At 50.3% G+C, this 24,643-nt stretch overlaps 1 protein-coding gene across 1 annotated transcript in view; it reads right to left on the bottom strand.

Annotated features, from left to right (window-relative positions):
- The window catches only part of IGFBP2 (insulin like growth factor binding protein 2), a 63,054-nt gene extending 38,768 nt beyond the window's left edge, over window positions 1–24,286 (bottom strand). Inside the window, exon 1 of the mRNA XM_054829942.1 lies at window positions 23,747–24,286. Within this exon, the coding sequence (XP_054685917.1) occupies window positions 23,747–24,149 (403 nt within the window). The 5' untranslated portion in view covers window positions 24,150–24,286. The remainder of the gene's footprint in view (window positions 1–23,746) is intronic.
- Between the last annotated feature and the right edge of the window lie 357 nt (window positions 24,287–24,643).

Below are 24,643 nucleotides of genomic sequence, written 5' to 3'. Positions count from 1 at the left end.
ACCCAGACTGGTCCTTCCTGGAAACAGAGCACTGACCCATGGCCATGACCCCTGCAAAAAAGCCAAATTACACACAGCCAACTCAGGGCTGTCTCCAGCAATGGAGGGGTGGGAAACCAGCCAACGGCATAGACCCGAGATGCAGCAAGGTGCAAACCTGATGGTTGTTATCCACCTCACCCACTGAAATCTCAGCCTCACCGACCGTTTGTCTCTAGTTAAACTAAAACCTTCCCCAGTAGCTTGGTGGCACAGGTCCTGTGACCTGTTGTAGCTCTGCTACCCCCTGCACCAGCAGCTCTTGGGAGTACATTACAGAGGATGGGACATCAGCTATCAGAGATGCTCTGCTCCCACCCCTCCTCACCTAAGCAGCTGAAACCACGGCAAACCTCACTTCCAATTTACCACCTGCATTGTCAAATGCTTCACCTCCACGATGGAAGCTATTCATTACAGCTGGCTCTGAGACAGACATGAGAAACACAGGTAAAAGTCCGCTTCAAACCTGCACTCTGCAAGGGCAAAAACATCTCTCCCACGTACTCATCCAATTTACCTCAGACACACATCTGATCCTGTTAGCGAGAGAGAGGTGGTGAAAGCACACACGCACATGCATGCTCACCAGCCAGCTCATTAAATCTAATTAGACAGTCTTCCACGGGGAATTTTGAAATGCATATCCAGCAATTGCTGTGCACTGCTCTTTCCTCAGTCCTCTGGATGTGTGAGCATGATTACTCACCACATGAAAAATAAAAATTAATATGAAACTTAAGGGAGCTGCCATACTTGCACATTAACAGAGTTGCACTGTAATTTAATCAGAATCTTCCTGCTTAGAGACAAATATGGTGGCAGCAATACAGGGAAAGAAGAACACCCAAGTCTCAGATTTGGATCCAAACCTCTCCAAAAACCTGACAATCCAGAATACCAGAACTTTGTCCCAGTAACTTTATAAAAAATTTACCCTGTTGATATTCTGGTGTGTAAGGTGTGGAGCCAACACACATGTGTGCAAGACCACCAGCACCATGAAGATAACTAAGCCAAAGTACAAGAGACTGAATTGTAAGGGACTAGAAAAGGAAAAAATCCTCTCCATGAGCTCCCAGTATAGGAAAACTGTGGCTTCAGACCTGATGTTTCATGTATAGGATATACGAGGGCTCAGCACTGAAGTGGGAGTTCCAATGCATTCCCCAAAGTGTTCTCCATCCCCAGCTCTGCCAATGTTGCCAGTCAGGGACAGTGAATGCCAGCTCCAGCGACGTTCCCTGTGCTCAGGACAGATGTCCTTTACAACTTCCGCTCTACTGCATCAATTCATCGCATAACAAAATCCCTCAACTCACTTGTGTACACAGGGGAAGCTTAATCTGAATTCACTTTCAGAGTAGAGTAGCTAAAATATGTTAAACATGCCAACTCAATGCAGAGCATCCCTCCTTTGAGTTTACCTTCTTATTTGCAGGGAGTATTCTGCTTGCTTTGAACAAGGAGCATTTAAATTCTCAATGACTGTATTGCATTAAACCTTCTATAGATAATACTAATCCAGACTATATACACATCATTAATTCCTGAGAGTCCCTGGGCATCCAGACTCGGCAGCCTCCCATCATGCCTAATCTAGCAGATCCCAGATGGGTTTGGTAAACTCCCGGTTTCCTTGCTGATGTGAAAGCACCCCAGCAGGTTTGACCAGGAGGTGCCAAGAGCATTGCTCATTTCCAGCAGTCTATGGAGGGTACTCAGGAGACAAAAAAAGCATCTCTTCTGGAGCCCATCATTTCTCTAAGCTATGCTTTTTGTTAGGGGATCCGTTACCTAAAACTGCTCTACTGAAAGCAAAGAAATGGTGTCCACTGAAACCACTTATACGCATGTAAATTATTAAAAAAAAATAAAAAAATTCTTTTGCGTTGCAGGGTTCATAGTCTGGTCTCTCCATGGCCAAGTCTGAACAACCAAACCCAAGTAACACACCACTTGGGACACAGAGCTGTTACATACCTCTGATCCCAGCAGCAGCAGGAACTAGTTTCACCTTCAGACGTACCTCCTTTCAGATCAGCTTTACAAATTCTTTTAACATACAGAGGTCACAAACAATTTTAAATGGACACGAACCACTGAAAGTTGAAGAGCATTTGGCATTTCAAACCCCAGCATACAGCATGGAAGCTTTCACTTGGCCATGTTATATTCCACTCCTGCTAAGAGTGATGCTGAGCACAGTTTTGCATCAGTACAAGGTCCTGGATCAGAGGCTACAGATCTCAAATGCTGTTCCTCTTTGAAAGAGGCTGAAAAACTCTCCCTTGCTGTATCATGAGTGCTCTGCCTCCAGCTCTCCACTCCCTGGTGACTTTGGATGAAGACCACCACAGACTCAGCACCCTCAGACTGCATCACAGCATCTGGCTGCCCAGTGAGGAACACGGGGGAAAAACCTCTTACAATATAGCATGTAGGGCCAAGACAGGCTCCAGTCCTCCTCTCCAAAACCTTGCACAGGACCAGCCTCGCGAGCCGGGGACAGTCACAGACTGGCCACTGTCAAGAAGCAGCTATGTTTGATGGCAACCACAGAGCCATCAGCCTTAGGAGCCCACAGGACAAGCACAGCCCTTCTGCCACAGTGCAATGGGATTGTCCCAAATCCACCTACACTGATGCACAGAGACATCTGAGAGCACGTGGGGGTATATGTGGCTGTGTGTCTGTCTGGGCACATGACACTGGTAATTTCATGTCAGACGCTCTGAAAACAGGAACACAGATAGGACAGACAAAAGCCACGTACCACAACTGCGCAACAAAGAAACTTCCCTAATCTTTCTCTGATATACTTTGGATCAAATCCAGCTGCAGGCAAGGATGATGGAAAGGCTCCCACTGACCTTCTGGCGGTTGGATATGATCTTCATGTAGACGCGCTCGCAGAGGGCATAGCTAGTTAAGCGTAAGGCTGGTAGGTTCAGTGAATTTGCAAGCTTGGCTAGTGAAGCCAAAGGGTTTGCAATTTCCATAAATCGAGCCACTCCCAGTTTTTTCATCCTTGCTCTTTCAGGTCTTAAAGACAAAAAAGAAAAGAAAACAGACACACACAAAAGCTCTTACATTAAGGTAGGAAAAATCCTGGAATACAATGGACTAAACCAACTGTCACTCATTCATATGGATGACGTATCCATAGCATTTGCCTTTGTTTTTCTTGCTGGTTAAATATCTAACTTGTATTCCTACTGTTGACAGTAAGAAATGCAAGTCCTAAAATAAGCATGATGACAGGTATCCAGCTAGGGTTAGTGCACATGGCTGCACTGACCAAGCTGTTCAAATTTTATGAATATTCCAATGATACAATTTTGTCATAGACACTACAGTTTCAATTTAAAAGACATCAGAAATTAACCGTGAACTGCAGCATATAAAGCTGGAGAATAGCTAGCTGTCAAAACAAGACAAAATAACCCTAAAAAACATTTTCACCAATGAGACCTTTCAGGAGAAGATCAAGATTTCAGCAAAGTGATACAGCCAGAAAGTGACAGAAGTAAATTATACCTTAAAAAAAACCCCAAACAAAAACCAAAAAACCCTACCACACACACCAGAAACTAAAACCAACAGCTTTCCATAATTTTTGTGACCCTACTTTAGATGACTCTTCATTGTGGCTTATAATCAGAGACAGCAGTAACATATTTTCAACTTTTTTTCCATTTTGGTCTGAAAACTTTGAAATGTAGCAAAGACTTTAAATAAAAAGAGAACCTGTAAAAACCGAGACACAATGCAACCAAAGGTTTAGCTGTATTACAGAGCTGGCTTTGCCAAAAGCCTTGTTTCAGCAAGAAAACTAAAAGATAATAAGACATTTATTCCAGCTACTGGAAAATACATATGTTAGTCCTAGATTATATCCTGTTAAAAACAAAAGCTATGGGAGGGGAAAAACTTTTTTAAAGTATTGGAGTCACAACAGCTTTTTCACAGAGACAGAGAGAAGCAACTTGAATATAAATAAGTGTCCAAAATAGGTCAGCACTCTTTTCTTGGCCACTGAAGTTTGCTACTTTTCACTTGAGGTTAGCCCAGACAGTGGTGGCACACACGCTGCAGGGATGGAGGCTGAGCCCGTGGGCAGCTCCAAGCTTGGTGTGAGCCCCCGTGCCCCACGCACAGCCCCGAGGTGATGGGTCGGGGCTCACACACCCAGCACCACCGGGCATGCTGAAGGCAACGGCCACACACTTTGCGTTTCCCCTGATTGCACAGGTTTCCAATACAACCTCACTCCCGTTGCAGGAGGGTTTTGAAATGCTGTGTGTCCACAGCCAGTTTTGAGCTTGTCAAGCAAGAAGCATGATAAGAGACACAGGGGTTTCCACAGCCCCTGCCAAGACCCACCAGCTCCATGCATTCAGCCCTGAGCATCCCAGCAGGGAGCAGCATTTTGTGCCAGGTCAGGATTGGGCTCTGCACGATCCAGAGACAGTGGGCAAAGCCATTACCTCCCTGCCAAAGGTTACAGCCCCTTAAACCAAAGCAGAGAGCAGTTTCAGATGCAAAAATCAGGCCATGAGGTGCAGAGCAGGCACCTCAGCTCCTCTGCCGCTACTTCTATGGGGGAGACTGGTGGGAGCAGCAACATCAGGCTGCAGGAGAGCCACAGGTTTTCTCTATTTTTTTTTTTTTTTAAGGAAAAAAGTGAAGAAGTTATTTCTACAGCATTGAGAGGCAAGCCTGCCAGTCCAGCCTCGGCAGCATTCCTGCCTAGCTCGGCTTGTTTACCACAATAAAAAGCCCATTAGTTGCACAATGCGCCTGTTAAAAATAACTCCAAAAAAATCATCACTGGCAAATTAGTAAGACATCAGGACACGCAGACACCTCAGTGTGGTGTTATGGAAACCACAAAGGAGTCAGACTTCCCTCAAGTGCTTTTCCCAAGGAAGATGAGCCCAAAGATTTCTCTCCCTTTGAGTGGACCCAGCTAATTTGAAGGGCTTGGGACAGAAATACAGCAGTGACCCAGCCAACCAGCCCAGGGCTTCAGATCAAGTGACTTCCAGAGAAAGTAAACTCCCCAGGCTCAAATGCCACCAGTCGGTTCTAATGAAAGCACAAGGTTCCCCTCACACAGGGGCAGCCAGCGGAGGAGGGTGCGATGCTCTGGGGCTTCCCCAAAACTTCATGCCCCTGCCCAGGGTCTGGTACAGGAGCAGCAACAAGTGCTGACTCAGCACACCCCCCTCCCTGGCCACCCAAGGACCCTGCTTGGAAAGCATCATTCATATAAAAACCAAAGGGGGCATGGGGTGAGTCATAAGCTTGCAGACAGGGCTTAGAGTGCCTTTTCTGATCACTGCCCTCAAATTTGTGCAATTCAGGGATCACTCCGAAGCTTACCCCGGGGTTCACACAGGCAGTGGAACAAGTGGAGGAACTGCCTGGCTTCCCACACCCTCCTCAAGCACCCAGCACTGAGGACACCAGGGGAGAGGTAGAGTAAGTTCAGGAAGGCTCTGTCCTGCGGGTTCAGGCAGAAGAGCTGAGGGGTTTTACAACACTGTCCCTCTTTGCAACCCCCTCTAGAGCCTGAGCAACCCTGGGAGCTGCTCTAAACCCAGGAGCAATGTTGCTTTTCCTCTTGAGCTCAGCTGACTTACATGGAGGCTGCCCCAGCCAAACAGTCAAATCCCTAGCATCGCCACCAACCCCACCATTAACTAGTTAGGAAAACCTGAAGATACCACTTTGCAAGGATGCAACTTAATTTTATTCACTGTTTTTCCCTACAACAGCAGGGTGTCTGCGCCTCCTCTGCAATTAGGGTGTTTCTGTTTTTTTCCTCCCCGTGAGCACTCACAACCCCTTCCACGTGCCCAGCCATCCCTCTCCCCAGCCCCTCCAGAAGAAGCTCCTTTGGGAACGTACCAAGCAGAGATACACATTGAGGACACTGCATTTGTGAAACAGGAAGAGGATCCCAGTAATGCCAGTGAGGTTACACTGAGGAAGAGTTTGGCCTGTTAAGGTCCCTACCAGATATATTTTTTAACAAACAGCAAAGGACCTTCTTCAAACTGAGCCACCAAACCACAGTGTGCTTCGAACGCCTCGTGGCGATGGAGGTTGGATGTGGCTACATCAGAACAAGCTGCAGCAGAGCTTTGCCGGACCGCTCTCTCCATGGAGACCCCATCAGCCATGGCTCGTGCAGGAGTGCCATCACCTCCAGCCCCACCAGTTATGTATGCCCGCATCATTTTAACTAAATAGCTTATGTCAGGGTTTCTCAAGATGCTAACTCCATCCTGAGGGTGCTTAAAATCAGACCCAAACCATGATGGCCAGTGACCCACTCCACGCTCATCCCTGCTGCATCCAATGCGTCCAAAACAACTTCAGGGGAGAGGGCAGGAGGGGCGACTCCGCTCCAGCAGATTTCACGCCAGATAGAGTATCGCATCATCTGCGCGGCTGTAACGTGACGCCAACAAGGTACTGTCAGCCCTCCTCCTGCAAGGCAGCGTGCCAGCACAAACATCGTGTCGGGTGCTCCAGCTAGTTCGACAGCAATGCAACCATATCCTCGGGCCAGATCCAGACCGCGGACTGCCAGCCGAGCCGGACACGTGCATCTCCGGTGCCGACGGCCATGGAAACTGAGCTTTGGTTTGCCCTCGTTAAGCCATTTTCGGGTGCGGGTCGCCCTCTGAGCCAGCGCAGGGGAGGTGGGGGTGCAAGCCCCGGGAGTTTCCAATAAAGGAGATCTGTGTGGCTGGCGAGTGCGAGGTCTCCTGGGAATGGCCCTTTTACTGGGCTCCAGATGCTGTGGAGTGATTGCTTATATGAAGGCGGGGGAGGCCTCTTTACTGTTTCTCATTTCCTCCTTTTTTGCTCCCTCCCCCCCCCCGCTCCGATTTCCTGGTTTTGTTCAGAAGCACAAGAGAGTCATTCATCATTTTTCTTCCAGCACAAGGAGCGCTCTCACCTCCCCCTCACCCCTAAATCCCTCCCCACCAGAAAAGGGCACGCATTTGCCAGCCAAAAAGGCTCGCAGCAGGGAAGGCAAGGCTCCCCAGCTCCCGCAAACAGCCCCGGCACAAAGGGCCACATTCTCAGCTGGGTTCGGTGGGTGCCAGCCCCCAAAGGGTGAAGGCCAAAACTCAACAACAGCAGAAACGCTAAGTCAGAAAACGGATATCAGCGGCGGAGGAAAGCAATTTGCACCGGTTTCAATTACAGGCGATGCAAAGCAGAGAGGGATTTGCATGCTGAGGAGACAGACAGCACCTCAGGTAACTGCAAAAAAAAAAGAGCTAGGGGTTGAAGGTCCGCATACATCTCAGCCCGCGTGCCCTGATGGTCACTCGACTTGCCAAAACCTGGGAAAACTTTCCTTGCAGAGTTGTCCCCCCACCCTCTGGAAACTGGACAGGCACTGATCCAAGTGCAGACCAGGTGCTGGATTTGCCCCGCTGTACGTGACAGCAAGCCACCATCCCCAGCTTTGGGATGGGCTTCCAGCAAAGCCCTGTTCAGTTTGAAGGAGGGGGGAAAAGGGGTGGCTACAGGTGCAGACATTTAACCCATCCAGAGGAAAAAAACCTTCATTGTTGAGCTTTGCTCCAAAGTCCACTTGGGTTCACAGTCACGCTGCTTCTCTGCATAGCTTCCTGATGGCCTCTCCTTGCCTTATCTTGGAGGGAGAGCGCCAGGGCTAAAACATCTCAGTAGAGCAGCAAGAGAAGAGCAGCTCTCTCCAAATGCCCTTGAGATAGAGAGCAAGTAGGAAAACCCCAAAGTAGTTCAAATTCTTGCACACATTTTTATAAAGTAACTGCGCATTTGCATGAAAACCAGGACAGTGCAAACACCCTGGTCTGTTTGGGGCCTTTTGGTTTGGCTGATGACCTGGAAAAAAGGAAATAAACCCGGACATACAGAAAATGTTCCAGGTTTTGGTTTTGTTTGTGTTTAATCACAACAACCAAGTCAAAAAGGTCTGCTTATGGTGAAACCCAAGGCTTCTTTTTGGCCCTTTTAGAAGGAAAAGAAATAGAAGATTATGGTCAGTACTGGGGCCGGTTGGTGGAGGGGAGCCTGCGTACCAGCAGCTCCACCGAGGAGGTACATTTATGGCACAATTTCAGCAAGAACTGGAAGAGCAATGAAAACACAGGACACCAAGAGCCCGGCCATTTGGGACTAAACTCATTCATACCTACTGAGCCAGAGATCCTGGGGCTCCTGCAGCTGCTGCTCAGGAGGCTCACCAAGTCACGCGAGATCCCTGCACTCCTCCAGTCTCTTCCCCAAACATCACCAGCTGCTTACGTGAACTGAAATGCCATCGTTTGGAAAGACCCAAGTGTTACCATGCAGAAGCCCAGACAGCCTGTGCTCACATCTCGGGAAGAGTTTGGGGCCACTTGTCACACATCCTAGGTCACTGGGTAAACTGGTGGCATGCTCTTTGGGGCCACTTTTGAGAGTCTGACTGTTCATTCCCTTTGCTTTCTTTAAAGGTGCTCAAATGGTAAACTTTTTTTGCTGCTGATCTCCCTCAAAATCTGTGCAAGCCTGTTTTGAGGTTCCTTTGTGCTCCCAAGAAGAAATGCCAATATTTCAAAGCTACCTGAATAAAACCTTAGATTTTGTCTTTTTTTTTTTTTAATGGTTTGGCAGCCAAACCGAAATGATCAGCCCCAAGCAGGAACCAACATGTGGACTTCATCGTACTCCAAACCCCGAGTGTGTCACTTCCACAGCTCCCAAACATGCTGATGCATTGCTCTGCGCCTGACCCTCCCACCCCGAAGGGACAGCCCCTGATGGATGCTCTCTCTGGAGCAACGGCAGGTTTCAGCAGGTCTTCACCAAGCCAGACAGGTCAAAATGAGCCTGCTAGCACCCTGCTGAAAATATGCAAAGTAAATCTGAGAGCAGGCATGGGGAGAGAAGATGAGGCTGGCAGAAATGCAGGAAGAGAAAACAAGAGGAAGAAAGAGAGCACAGCACGTTATGGCAGGAAAAAAATAAATTTGCTGACCAAAAAAACACAATGGGAAAAATGTACAGGGCTCTAGGGAAAAAAACAGCAGCAAAGGAAGAAGGCAAGAGGGGCTGGGATGAACACGCTGGTCTGAATGCACGTGGTCAGCATGGGTATAATGGTAATGGTGCATATTTTCTTCTTGGCACCAAGATGATCCCAGAAGGCCGCCAAAAGCCTTTTGCAAATCAGGACCAAGCTCTTGATTTCTCCTGAGTGCAGCAGTTGATGGATCATTCCTTACCCATCAGGCTCTCATCCCACAAAAGTCCAGGCTTCTGCTATTGGAAAGAGTATTAAAATAAACTCCAAAAAATCCCAGGGGATTTTGCATTGGAGCCTTTTCAGTGTTTTCCTCACCCTAGCATCTTCAAACTAGCAACATGTGGCACCATCATGGTTTTTGGAGCAACTAGCAAGCTGTTCAGGCTAAGAAACTTGCTTTCCTGAGATGCGATCCCATCACTGAGTCTTCCAGGACCACAGGATAAGTATCCCCAAGAACAACACACCCAGCGGTACCTGCCTCAGTTTCCTTGACTTCCAGGTGAGGTTTTCACAGCGCAGCAGAGACCAAACGCAGATGCCCATGGCCAGTCTGTGCCTGGGGGCAGCAGAACCACAGTCGGGGAGGGATGAGATTAATTACACAAATAACAAAGAGCTGGATGCCAGCCCCCACCTCATGCAGCTCAGACAGCAGCACAGGGGATGCAGGAGGGAAGTGAGCAGCTCAATACCCTGATGAGCTCCCAAATGAGGCCAGTCCTACCCTATTCCAGCTACAGACCTGCATCTTGGCCTTCACAAGGGCCAGAAAAGTCCTGCACATTTTCTTTAGAAAGGAGCACAACAGTGAAAAGCCCCCAGTAGGAGAGTTTTCCTTTCAGCCTGACCTGGACCGTCCTGTGTATCCGCCGGGAGGGCACAGCCGCCGGAGGCCAGCTCGACTGCTCAGGGAGGAGAAAAGGGAAGTTAATTTTCACAGCCAAAATAAAATAGGGAGTTCTTTTCAGATGGCAGGAATGTAACCGTGATGTTTAGTCACTTGCTCTTTCTGCTTCCTGGGTATGTCTCCCTACAGGAAAGCCCCTGGACAGAAGTCCCTCCACGCAGCATTGCAACATATGTTTGCCCAAACTTTGGTGTCTAAACCAGCTCCGAGGTCCCCGTACCAGCTCCTTGGGGACCTGCGGGTTTTTGGGGAGGTTCAGTCTCACCCGCTCTGTGCCTTGGCTGCCTTAAAACAGATGCACGTGTCTAGCTGGAAAAAGGGCAAACCTGCAACTCTGGCCTAAGGCCGCTCAGGGTCCGACTCACCAGCTGAAAACAGCAAAGCCCCACTCTCCCGTGACACGCAAGGCAGGAAAGGACGGCAGCACCACACTGTACCAGCCCCTATGCCACACGAGGCCAGGTTTGGAGCGAAAGGGAACCAACGTTGCGTCTCGGGCTCTGCAATGCAGCCGTTCACCACTGTGACAACAGGGAAATTGCATTTTCTCCATGGTGAGCTGCGATGGTGAGTGACCCTACCTCATGGCACTGCTTTTGCAATGAAGCTAACACCCCCAGCCAAACTCCCCAGCTCCATCACGGGGACAGCATCTGATCTGCAATGTCCCAGTCCCTGCCAGGCTGCGGCTCCAGGCACCATGCACGCTTCCATGGCTGGGGAGAGAAGAGAGCAACCCAGCTCGGGGTTACTCCAGTACAGGGCAGACTGCACACCTTGCACAACAAGCCCCAGGTACTGGCGTCAGGCAGTCAGCGCAGCTCAGGTCACGCTGCTGACACTGCTCAGCCCACGATTTCAGGGATTTCCAAAGCACAGCCCAGTCTGCGGCTGCTCACAGAGGCACCTTCTTGTGTTACCGCACTAATTGCAGTCTTGCATTGCAGACACTTTCTGCCACGCAGCCTGAAGTCCCACCCATTCACAGCTCTTTCTTGGACAAAATCTGGGGAACTTCCCCCATTAAAAAAGTTTCATAAATCTGATGGGAGTCCACTGCTTCAAGAGAAGAGCTGCAAAAGCTCACTGCAGACTGTGCAGAGTTTCTCAGGATGTAGTTCATAGGCAGTGGGCAGCCCACAGTGGGTTGTAAACACTCCCACAGGAGCATTCACACACTTAACACTGAGCTTGATGTCAGTCTTGAACATCAGTAATGGCGGGAGACAAGCAAGATGCGTAATTTAACTGCCAAAAATGCCGCTTCATCACAGGATGCCATGGAGGGGATATACATTCAGTTGACTATCCCCACATAGACAGGGAAAATAGAACTGGAAAAAAACACAGACAAACACAGACTCAGTTAAATATTTATAGGGAGGCGCTGCATTTCAATCGCAAGCAGTCTTTTAGGTCAGCTGGGACATTTCAGCTCTGCTAGGGCAGATCAGCTCCAGGGGACAGGACGCTGCCAACCACAACCCAGAGGCTGAACTCTCCCAGCACGTAACTCAGGGTAAAAACAGATCTGGGCAAGAATGCTTCCACTGAGCACAGCCCAGGTGATGGGACCTCCCTTCTTGCCACAGCTGTTGCTCCTGGACACGCAAGATGCCGGGAGATGGGAACAGGTAGCAAATGGATTTGTAAGAGCAACCCCAAATTGGTCTTGTACATGGAGATCTTCCTATCCCAAAGCCTCAAGACACCACAGTGATGTACACAGCTGAGCGGTCGCATGGCTTCTCAAGCACTTGAAACCCCACTGCTAGAAGTCAGGAGGGCAGCTCACCCAACAAAGAAGGTGCCTCTGTGAGTGGCTGGCAGACCGGGCTGTGCTTTGGAAATCCCTGAAATCGCAGGCTGAATGGTGTCAGCAGCGTGATGGGTTTCCATAGCACTGTTCTTCCCTCGCAAGGCCCACTCCATACTCTTTTCATAAATTCCCAATTTGCAGACCACTGGCTACCACCTAAGGCAGGATTATGGACGTGATGGACCTTTGGCCAGGTTGGTCTGCTGCCCAGTCACATCTGCACTGCCCAAGCGCTTTTGGGGTGGTCTGAATTTGCAGAGGTTGGTTTCAGCACGTGCAGAGCCAGCCAAATGGCCAGGGGTTAAGGTAACAAATCCTTGAAACCAGCCTGATAAAAAGAGTAAACAGAAAAATGGAGGAAAGCAATGACCGAAATCAATAACAAACATTACTAGAAAGACAGAAGCTTTCCAACTGTCTGAGATTAAAAGAATCTATATCTGCCTTGTCATTTTTTACTCTTTTTTACTGGGCACATTTTGTTAATGCTGAAAATTTTGTGTTTCAGCCTTTTGTCAGCTCAGCTGGCCTTAGTCCCTGCAGGATGAGGGTCACAATTCTGAAGAGGGCTGAGCACCAAACAAACCATGCTTTGTGCAGTGGGACCTGCAGGAACTTTACCACCTCATTGTTCAGCTTTGCCATGTTGAACTCGTTTCATCCAAACCAAGGGGGGAAAAAAAGCAAACAAGTCAAGTCCCAGTTCACAAAGGTGGGGCTGAGCAGAAAGGAGGGGTTAGACTCAAAAGGAGAGCCCCCTGTCCAAACACAAGTATCTGAAGTAATATTCGTAAAGCAAACACTGGAGTGACCGGCAAGCAGCGTGCATTTTGCACACCTGCACCTTACCAGCAGGCAAATCTCAAGACAACATCAGTGCTTCTAAAAAGGGATTAAAATAAAAGCACACTGAGTCTATGGACAACCTTTGTTTAAAAGCCACGTGAGAGGTGGGTTGACTCCTCACAAACGTAAGCAAGGGAAAGTTATCAGCCCTGAGCTCCCAAAATATTTACTCAGTCTAATGTTATTCTGACTACTCTTGAGCAGACCTTTCCAAAGTCCCATGCTGTCATTTTTATTGCATACCCTTGACCAAAACTCAAATGCAGAGCACCCTTTCCTAAGGGTATTTCGAAGCACTTTACTACCATAGAAGCAAACGGTGTCCTTGCAAGATAGGAATAATACTATGGAAACCCATCCTAAGGGGAGAGGAGGCTGAAGACATGCAGCCTCCACTGTGCAACATCCAAGGGTGAGATCTGAACACTGCATCAAACTGAAACTGTGGGAGTCATTAAGAAGCCTAGATGAATGGCTTAAGCTGAGTAGGGGCCAAGACCTGGAAGGAAGACACCCTCATGGAGCAGGCTGGGGCGTTTTAGTAGCTGCAATTGATCTAAAACTTGGGTTTACATCTCATCTGGCCAAAAGCCACAGCTTGGGAAGCACGTCCGGTGGAGGATGTCGGTATACTCTGTGTGTTTCCTCACAAAGGCTTGGGATACCAGTTCTTATTTTTAGTACTATTTTCATTTCTTCATGTAATGAGTTCAGTGTTTCAGGCAGCCCTGGAGGAGCAGGAAGGACATGTCCCATAATAAAACTAATTAATTCATGTGGAATTTCTAGCCATAATTGTGAAAGTGGCCAAATTCCTCACTCCTGAAAAGCTGCCAAAATGGCCATTAATCTGGCTGTGGTCACAAGCAGGATTCCTGTGGCCTCCTGCAACACCCGACCAGCCCCTGGGACAGAGACTGCAGAAACCAAAGTGGATGTTGTTATTTCCTCACACCAACTCCCACAGCCTGAGTTTTACTAAACAAGACAGTTGCCTCAGAAGGCTCCATGCCAAATTCCTCCCAGTGCCCCCCAGACCAAGCATGCCTCAGTCATGTGCACAGAGGTCTAGACCTTCCTAGACCTCCAAAATCAGGCCAAATCAGGAATTTCAGCATTTTTCAAAGCTCTGCAAATGAACCGTTTCCACCTGCCCAGCCTTGGCCATGCTCTCAGTGACAGGTGCCTTGAAGGGAGCAAGGTACCAAATTTGTCCTGGAGATGTCAGAAGTTGTATTCCCACCACCCAGCTGGGCATGCTAGGAGGCTGCGCTTTTCAGGTCCCATCTGCAGGCAGTGGGAAGCCGAGCTCCTCCACTGAGAATTCCAGGCAAGAATCTCATTGACTGAAATCCCTCAATAATGCACAAGAATTAATGGAATCTGTCTCATTCCCTGCAAGATGGGGGTGACAGGGTCTGTGGGGCCTGGCAGGGAAAAAAAGCACGGAATAAACTTATTTTAGTCACTAAAATCAACAACAATAAAATTACTCAGAATACCCACAGGGAGCTGACCTGTTGTGTAAGAAGGCACCATTTTGCCTTAGTCTCGTTTTTGTCTCCCAGTTCTAGACTGATCTTTAAATTCAGTGATGGATTAGAGGGTTAGCCTTTAAATAGTACTTCTAGTGCTGTCCCACCATCCAGTCCCAGGAATGGCAATATTCCCTGAACACCACAAGAAATCCAGACCTTCTGCCCCAAACGTCCTATGTAACGGACTATCTGTAACAACCCTAATTTCTAATAGTCTAAACAAAATCCTCCCAAAACTACCTCTGCACAAGCTGTGGTCGCAGCACTGTTCACCATGGCCAAAGGAAAAGGTCCTCTACCATGGAAAATCATTGCTTTAGGCCTCCCCATCCCACTTTCCATCATGTCAGATCATTTATCTGTCCATTCACACCACAGTCAGATCAAGATGGTGCAGCAGTGATTTCCCTGCCATTATATCAATTTGGTTCATATGATGTTCAGAAGAAAGGAAAGTGCCCTCTACACATCAGGCATCGTATCAAACTCATGGCCCTTGCTTAGTGGTAGGTACTATGCCAGGAAAAGAATGGCTGTTGGAGACTAGTAGTACAGAGGGAGAGAAGGTTCCACCACAGGAATGTTGTCCTTGACCCATTGGCCAAAAAGATGCCTTGTCAGAGCCTGGGATGGAGCCTGGAACAGTTCTTCCAACCTTCATAAAGCAGTGGTAAGAGTCGTTGTAGTGTTGTCACTCAGCATTTTCCTCACACTGCTTCAGCTGCAAACCTAGAAGAGCAAAGCAGCTACCGTGTGGAGGGTGGATTGCGGCACCCCTGACAAGGGTCCCCAAGAAGCAAGACATAGTTCACCAATATAAATGGAATTTGTCTTTAGCGCAGGAACTGGAGGGTGAGCCAGGAGGACCAGAAGGAACAAAAAACAGCCACAGAAAGCCCTGGGTCTGTTGGGTTAGCCTCACTGCAAACAGAAACACCATGGTGGCCAACCACTCCAACCCTACAACCTCCACACCAAACTCTCCCAGCAGCCAGGACCCGGGGGACACAAACCACGCACCCTGGGGAGCCCCTGAGCCAACCGCCTTGGATTCTCTGCAGCCTCGGTAGCTCCACATCCCTGTCGGGTCTATGGGGCAGAGCCCCAGCACCAGCTCTGGGCTCCAACGGCACATGCGGATGGAGTCCCATCCTGGCCACCCCTTTCGCTCCTCCTCCTCCTCTTCCTCATGCCATTCCTCTTCACTGAACCTGAGTTCCTCTCCCCATTTCTGCTTGCTTTTGAAGTGCCAGATGAAACAGCACCAGATGGAGGCGAGCCGCTCGCCCGCTGAAAGCAACGGGAGACGAGTGTTTCCACATGGGCTGTGTGGGAGGGCTGCCATCGCGCCGGTCGCAAACCCTGCGTCTCCCCCCAGCTCAGCTTGCAGCCAAACGGCGCGCTGAGCACCATAGACAAAACCTCCTGGATTCAAACAGAAAGTGACCCCTGAGCAACCTTCCAGATGCAAGAAAAGGTCAGATTCTGGACAGTTTCACTGCTTCTGTTTTTCTGCCTTCACTGGGGATGCCCAGGATCTGTCCTGCTCCCCTTGAGAACAAAATTTGGGACTTCTAAAATACAGGGCACTCCCTACCCTATAGGAGACAGGTCATGATGGGGGACACACATCTGATCTTTGGAGGTACCAAGTCTTGGAGGACACTCCAAACCACAAAAACATCTTCACTGCACCCACCAGTCCCCCCTAGACTGAACAGCAAGCACTCCTGAGACGTGGGCATCAGGCGTCCACCCTTTTCTAGTTTTAAAACAGCAAGAGGAAAACGTGGGAAGGTTATCAGACAACCTCCTCACCAAGTCAAGAGCAGTCCATTAGCATGGACCGGGTCTTCTACAACTAGCCAGAAGAGCTGAGAACAGACTGCCTTGGCCGAAGTCTGCAAAGCAAGATCTTACCAAGGAAATCTTGCTGTGGTCTCGAGCAAAAATACTGGGCAAAGCTTCATGAATTTTCCAGACATTATAGGACTACAGGACTCTCATATAGACAACTGCATGCAAGTGACTGCAACAGCACATCACTGTCATAGGAATCACCTGGCTACAAGGAGAAGCTGAAAGGAGGCACAAAAAACTCCTCTCTAAAATTGCCTCTAGCCAGTAAGGTGTTGGAGACATTATTAATTTCAAGGGCAGAGCATTAGAAATCCCCTCATCCCACCTGAGTTGGTTGATCTGCAGAAAATTGTAAGGAAAAGCAGGGATTTCAACATGGTCCAATTCCCACCAGTGCTTTGTGTCACTCTCAATTACAGTCCAGAAAGAAATACCAAGAAATCGTTCCTTGCGGCTGGCAGAATTAATGGGATCTTTGACTACAGAGAGCACCAGGCAGTGAACTTGTTCCCTTACCAGCCAAGAGGCACAGTGCAGCTTTCTTCAGAATAAAAGCTGCAATGTCAAAGGATAGTTTAAAGCTTATAAAAGTGACCTGATGTTTCCCAGTATTCCAGTCTGTAAGAAAGGCACGTGATTACTGACCCTTTCCCTTCTAAAACAATTTATTTCTACCATAAGCTGATGCAGCAAGAGACTTTATCTTCCCACTGGTATCCAGCTAAATTACGTGTGGGGCAAAACACCGAACAGAAGACAATCAATAATGCAGTTACAACAAGCTGTCAAATGCTGGGCTGCAGCAAAGCGCTGATAACCGTGCACTAACCGCTTTCTCTTAAGCCTTTGCCTAGGATAGCCACCACATCATGTTTGCTTGTAATTAGTTGTCAACTCGCACATTTAATGAGGTCATGCTTGGCCACTTTGTGAATGAGAAACACCTTCCAGCTTTCTGGCAGTGACTGCTGAAGGTAGGCAAAGATGTTTCAAAGGCAAAGACTCGGTCTACTGAAGGCAGTTTTTCTTTGTGGAAATAGTAATAAGACTGGATTTGCAATCTGCTAAACTGGCAGAAAACTCATCCTTCCAGAAAAGTGAAGATTTGGTTGGGTTAACTCCCTATCATGGCTCACTCAGGGTCCAAAGACCTGTATGATGGAGCACAAGGATGTGCCCCAGGACAGGGAGGGAGTGGGGCACGACTGCCATGAGATCAGCTCAGCAGGGATGAAAGGCAGCCGAGAATAATCTGCACAACGTTAGGACCCCCAACAAGGATTTTTCCTTCTCTTCCGAGTCAACACGAGGAGCACCGCACCACGGTTAGCTTCCAAATCCCATAGCACACTCAGCACCCCTGAGGCAGCATGCACGGCACATGGCGAAGGCACACGTAACACACCTCCCTCCCCAGGCAGTCACAGGGCACTAACACAGCTTTCTCCACAAGGCTAATGCCATCAGGCAAAGCCTTACTCTTCCACTGAGGACAAACCTGCCTCTTCTGGCAGATGCACACAGTCAGCAAGGACACGCAAAGCCAAGCCCAATGTGTTCAGTATGTGCTGCTAAAGGACACCCTCAAAACCAGTCACACGCGCTGATTCAGGCAGCGCCTCCCCAAGGAAGAGCCAGGAGTGAAGATGGGTGGAAGCAATAGTGGAAGCGTATGCAATGGCAATGGCTTTGCATCCCTCTGATATGGAGTGGGTCTGCTAAGCAGCCACTGGATCGAAGTTACATATTTCACCCTGATTCAAGGAAAGAAACCAGGAATTCTTACACCTGGAAACTCAGTATACCACCAAGCTCAGTCCTCCTCTTGTAACAGAAATGCTTTAAAAGCATCTTCACATTTTACCTTGGCCTTCCTCTTTGTCTGCCTAGAGCAAAAGATCCTCCCTGAAGGAATCAGAGCCCCAGCAGAGAAGGCAGATGTGACCATGCTCAGAAAGCTGGAATTGCCCAATCCAAGCAGAAACACAAAAAATCCACCAGGGAAACCACAGTTCCTCCTAGCTCCTTAGTGCTGAACATGCGATCGAGAAAAGCAGGTACAGGAGTGCTGCTGGCCTCTGGGATGAAACCCTGCCCTCACAAATCCAGCCATGTTTGTGGATAACAGCGACAGCTGCCCATCAGGCAGATAAATTAGCCCCAGCTAATACTGCAGCCAGGTCTAGTACAGAGCCATACACAAACACACCTCTTGCATTCCAGTTTTCACTGTTTTGCCTCCCAAATTGTTTATCTCGGCTCAATTCCTGGATGTGGATAAAACAAACGACATGGACTTTCTCACAGACGGGGCTTCTTGCTGTTCCCTTGACAAATACCATGCTCAGCGAGTGTGTGCCTGAAACCCAGAGGAAAGGAAACAACTGCAAAGACCGAGAAGGAAACAGATCATTTGCCAAGGGACAGCATGAAAACACATTTCTCCTTTGGGCCAGGGCCTTGAAATCTTCCCAGGCTGCCCCCTCCCTCCAAACCACCACTTTCACACCACCATCACCCCCACCACAGCAAACTGTAGTGGGACTGGGGCAGGGGGTAGCATTATTTTCAAGAAGCTGCTCCACAAGGTGTTATTTATTGTCGTAATACTTACAGATGACAGCCAGCCCAGGGCCCAACCAGGTTAGCTCTTGACCAGACACAGCTGTCACAAAGGAGCTTGAAGACCTGGTCCACCTACTGCCCAGAGGCAGTGAGGACAGATGAACTGTGTGGTTTTTTCATTCATGTATCACCCTTAGAGCTGTTATTACTTGCATTTCACTTTTCATAATTTCTTCTAAGGCAAGGAGCTCTGCAGACGTTCAGTTTATCCTGGGCAGAGCCGCTATATTAACACACTGCTGTGGATTTGGTTCTTGCAGTTGGCTTCGCTGGTGTCTAGGAATGTCCAAGCTTGCATAAGCCAGGCTGAACGCCTGGTTGCAGCACTCATAATTAACCTCCCTCTTGCTCATGTGCTTCTGCCTCAAAAGGCATCTAGCACAGGATGAGGGGGACACTCATAGCCTGGCTCTCCTCTACCCCTCACCCACTTTTTAGCAACACAGTGCCCTCAGGACATCCACTGCTGAGTTAGATCTGGCCAACTTGACTGACGGGTCAGAAGTTGTGGGGGCAGAAGGACAGATACACACATGCACATGCAGATCATGATGGATGCTTCATTTCCTTATAAAAGCAGGAGAAAAGCAGAAGTCTTCCTGGCAATTCACTGGATGTGAAAAATGCACTCATAGTATTACTGGCATGGTTTTCAAGTTGCTGTTAAAATTCCACTTATATTATGCTACCTCCAACCTCAAAATCTTCTGTGTTTTGGAGCAATACATTAAACTGTCTTTTAGCAGCTGCCTCCCAAGGGGAAATGGAGGTTTTGACATTTGACCCATAAGGAAGGATGTGTGGCATTTGGGGCTACCCAAATAAGGATTTTAGTTGGATGCTAAAACAAGCTGCGTTTTTAACAGTTAACTATTTTGATGCTGGTTTTGTATCATGGGAGTTCAAAGTGGAGTCCCTGACCAGGTGAATGAGGCGACCCCAGCCCTGCAAGTTCAAGTTTGCCCAGGGCTGCATTCTTTGCACAGCTCTCTTTCCATTCGGAAAGCTTACTTTGCACTGGCATGGACTAAAAAAACCCACATTTGTTTTAATAAAGAAATGAGATTCCAAAGCAGGACTCAATAGCCAGCAGTGGGTTCTGAGGCAGATCCCACTGAATTAGTGTAAACATGCCAACAACAAAACAATACTACAAACCCAACTGAACTGCACTGGCAAAGGGGAAAAAAGACCCCTTAACTGGTCAGCTTTGAACAGTGGCTCAAGAACCATTTTTTTCAGAGTGGAACAAGTTTTATTCCCTAGGACCTTGTCTCCATTAGGAGAAAATAGATGTTCCTCAGCTATTCTCATAACTTGGGCAAGACAATTTAGGACATTTGCTGACATCGCTAAGATCTGCCCTGCTCCACCTCCTAGCACAAGTTCCCTCTTGGAGCAGCACTGGCATCCTGCTGCACCTTGAGCCAGTTCAGGTCATTGATCTGACAGAAAACCATGTACTTGTTTCCTGGGGCTGGCTTTCTGCAAGATTAGCTCCTGAGCCAGCCTACTCTGACACAAGGTGAGAGCTAAACTCAGGAGAAGGAAGGGAGAAGGACATTGCAGCTGAGACCTGGAGAAGACCATGCAAGCCCCTGATTCCAGTTCCTGATGGCCAAAGCAGAAGGCAGCATCCCCACCCTCCAGCTGAGACCGGAGAGGCTGAGACCCCAATGGAACCTGTAACGCCTCTCAAAGCACTTTGTGTCTCCAGGACCCATTGAGTCCTGGACCACTCTAGACCTGCTTGGAGAGGAGATGGCTGTCGGGGACCGGGACATGATTTGCCAAGACACAGACTGCTAACATGACGTACAGATAGCCCTCACTCTGCTCCCTGTGTCCTGGCAGACCTCGGGCACATCATTTAGTCCATCTGCAAAAAACAGTGTGCTGATCTCGCTGAGGTGCTGAAAGAATAAACACACTCAAGACTGGCATGAACCCTGCGAGCTTCGCGCGCACAATAACAACCCTCTGTCCCCAGCGCAGGCGGTTCCAGTCGGCAGTACGTAAAGTTTGTTACGTGATGACCTGAAATAAACTGTAAAAGAGTGTGGTCCTGTGGCATTGAAACTATTTCAGAGGCCCTGATCCCTGGAGGTGCTGAGCCTCCGTCTCACTCCCACCATTGGTGGGAGTTAGTGCACTCACCTCCCGGGGGGGGGGGAGAAGTTCTCAGCCTGATTTCCACAGACTGCTGCTATTTTGTTCCAACATTCCCAACATCTTCAAAATACCCAAAGCCTCTTGTGCAATGAGCAACATCCCCTGCTTCCTAGTTACATGGTGGTTTATGTTACTTTCCGCCTACAACCATTTCAGGATTGGCTTTACAGACCTAAGTGGAAGACTAAACAATGCTGGAGCCACAGCAGGAGAATTTGCAGAGTTTTATTCCTTGTTTCATTTGGGCAATCCTTCTGCCTCTCATCAGGGACAAAAAAACTTGCCAACCTCTTAATTTAGGAATAGCACGAGCTCTGCATTCCAGTCCTGAATCGGCCAAAGGAGCCTTTTTCAAGCTGGAAAGGGGAAAAAGGGCAAATACCTTTAAGCACATTTAAGGAAAAAAAAAAAAAAGAAAAAAAAAGAGCCTCAACACCTGCCTTTTGCAGGCAAAAACCTGCTCTAGGGGCACTCTTGAAACTAGCTTGACATCAGCATTTGAAAGGGAATTCCAATCCCTGCTCTTTCGGGTGCCAGACTGCTTTCCCTGTCACTGCTTTAAACGAAAAGCAAACTCTCCGTCGTATGTTTTGCAGGCACGCTGCAGATGGAAGCGACGATGTGAGCCTGAACAGAAGAGTATCAAGTGAAGCTGGCAGATTCGGGTTTTGTTTTCGTTGTGGGTTTGGTTGTTTTGTGTTTTGGTTTGGTTTGGTGTTGTGTTTTGGTTTTTTTTTTCCTAATGGCTACAACAACCTGTTAAAAGTTTTGTAATCTGAAGAGAGCAAACCCTTTTCTGGATGTCCAAGCTCCTCTGCCAAGACATGATCGTCTGTGAATATTCCAGCTGCATGTTTCACATCACGCTGGTTAAGGACGTGCCAGTATTTTTATTATTCACCCCCTATGGACATCACAGAGCACCACATACATTAAACTGTGCTATTTACGTGTGTGTATTACACACAGAGATATGGTCAAATAAATCACATCCATTGTAAAGGAATAAAGATAATAAAATCAAGCAAAATACTCAGTGAAGTAACATAATTCTGAAATAAAGTTCATAAAAGCAAAAAAAAGCAGCATTAACTCAGAAAATCACCTCAACCCATCACTGCAATGCTCTGCCCACCCCACCCCCCCAACTTCTTGTAAAAGCATAAAAGCCTGGAAGTCAGCGCCAGATTCCTTAAATCTAAATGCCCTTGGCTTCTTCTGGAGAGTGTAAAATTCACTCCCTCGACACTCATATTCTGTAGTCAAGCAAGATTTCACATCAACGTGTTCTCCAGACTCCCAGCTCTCCACAGCCCTTTGCAGCTGGGCAAAGGAGGGGGGACAGGAGTGGGGACCGCAGCAGTTGCAGCCTGCGTGCACGGAAGCAGCAGCTTGCAACGTGCAAAAGTTTTCCCTGCTGGCGATTTTTCTTCATCCCCCTCTCTCCATCTCTCCTCCTCAAGCGGAGCAGTGTGCGCAGGTACCCAGCTGCGCTCCCATCCTCCTGCAGAGTGAAGCCGAGAGGAAGAGCCTGGTTCAGAGTGCTTTTAAATAAAGCCTCAAGAAGAGGGAAGGGAGGGAATTATTCAAAGTCGTGCTGCTGAACTAGTTATGCAAACAGGGTCAAAGCCCCAGTCATAGCAAGGGGAGCAAAACCAGCAAGGAGGCAGAAGTCAAGGAGGGATGATTTCAAAGGAGAAAGTGCTGGTTTCTACTCTCAGATCTGATTCGGCAATTTTCAACCTCCCACAGAAAGGGAACGAGCTTGCAGCCGATCACAAGGGAGAGAAACCATTAATAAAACCTCTGCTGTATCGGCATCCCCAGGAGCGCTCCCTCCCACAGCAATCGCAGCAACAGGTCAGGAGCCTGTTGGCATTCCCGTCCTCGGGGCTCCGCTTCCCCCAGCACCCAGTGCCTGGACCGGGGGGGCCACGACCCCCACAGGAGCTGGCAGCAGCCACCCCAACTCCAAGGTGGGCTCTGCTGGGAAGGTAGCCATAGGGAACAGGTTCCCCACATAGCAGGGCCCCCGCAGTCCCTCCGTAACCCCCTTCCCACCAGGCAGCACATGGTCCTCCCATGCCGCCTCTCCCCATATCTTTGGGGCATCCGCCACCCTCCGTGGTGATTTTACTCCCCCACCAAACCCAAATCTAAACCTCCACCTCCCTCTGCTCCCCGAAGGACTCCCCCACAGCTGCATCTCCCCAGACTTCACCCATGGGTTTTCTTCTCTAGAAGACACCAACCTCCACCCCGTCCCCCGGGGCAGTCTCCGCATCCCCCCCTCATTACACCCCGACCCTGGGGTTCCTGCTCCGTGCCAAGGAAACATCACTCTCTGACCCCGGGGTATCTGCACCCCCAAATACCCCTTTTTCCCCACACTCCCAGGGATGCACTCACGCTTCTTGCCCGCCTCCAGCGCCCCTCTCATTCCTGCCCCCTTTGTCCCTCCCTAGTCCCTCTCCTCTCCCGCAGGGATCCCCCTTCCCTGCCCTCCCGAGGGGTCTCTCTGCCCCAGGAGGACCCCCTTTAGGCCACCCTTCAGGATCCCCTTTGTCCCCTGGACGTGCCGGTGCCCCGCTGCCCCGGCGCTGCCCCCGGCGCTCCGTCCCGGGTGCGTGGTGCCCGGTGCCCCATGCTCGGTGCGCGGTGCACAACGCATTGTCCCCAGCATCAGGTCGCCGGCTCCCGGTTGCCGGTGCGCGGTGCCCGGTCCCTAGCCAGCACGCAGCGCGCCGGGCTCTCGGTGCCCCGTCCTCGGCGCGGGGCTCTCGGTGCGCCGTGCCTGACCCGCGGTCCCCGGTGCCGGCTGCGCGGGGTGCGCGGTGCCGGGCGCTGCTCACCTGCGGGGCGCTCGGCGCTGGCGCCGTACTCGACCGTGTCGCGGCGGCGGGCGCAGGTGCCCTGCCCCTGCACCAGGGCTTGGAGGGGCAGCTCGGCGCCGGGGTCGGGGTAGCAGCGCAAGCCGGCGGCGCAGCGCGGCGTGTAGACGCCGCACGCCTCGGCCTCCAGGCGGGCGCACACCGGGCAGCAGCCGCAGCCCGGCTCCCGCACCAGCTCGGGGCAGGGCGGGCGGGCGGCCGGGGGGCAGGCGGCCAGGCGCTCCGCCGTGCAGGGCGGGCAGCGGAACAGCACCTCGGGCAGCGCCGGCCCCGCCAGCGCCAGCGCCGCCGCCGCCGCCGCCACTAGCAGCCGCGGCCAGGCGGCCCGCGCCGCGCCGCCGCGACCGACCCCGCCGAGCGCCATGGCGGGACTGACGGGCGGCGGGGCCGGCAGGTGGACACGCCGCTCGGCCCCCCGGCGGCGCGGCACGGCGCGGCGCGGCGCGGAGAGGAGCGGAGCCGAGCGGCACGGCGCGGCTCGGCGCGGAGCGGAGCGGGGCCGGGCGCGTCGCGTCGCCGCCGGGTCCTAGAGCCGCCCCGGTGCCCGCCCCCCCCCCCCCCCCGCGGGGGTCGGGGCTGTCCCGGAGGGCAGAGGGGGGGCTACCCCAAAGAGGAGAGGGGATCAGATCCAGAAGGGGTCGGGGGCTGCCGCACAGGAGGTTGGGGATACCCCAAAGAGGAAATGGGTGGTCTGACCATCACGGGGCGAGAGCCTGCTGCTGTGGGAGTCAGGGTCTGCCCCATGGGGATCTGCCTCACAAGAAGGACTCGAGGCCTGCCCCACGGTGGGGATTGGGGCTGCCTCTCAGAGACACCGAGTACAGGGAGGGATGGAGATCCTACCCCCCAAGAGGGTTG

This window comes from Grus americana, chromosome 6, assembly GCF_028858705.1.
Source record: "Grus americana isolate bGruAme1 chromosome 6, bGruAme1.mat, whole genome shotgun sequence".
Taxonomy (NCBI): domain Eukaryota; kingdom Metazoa; phylum Chordata; class Aves; order Gruiformes; family Gruidae; genus Grus; species Grus americana.
This window is presented reverse-complemented; position numbering and strand designations above follow the sequence as displayed.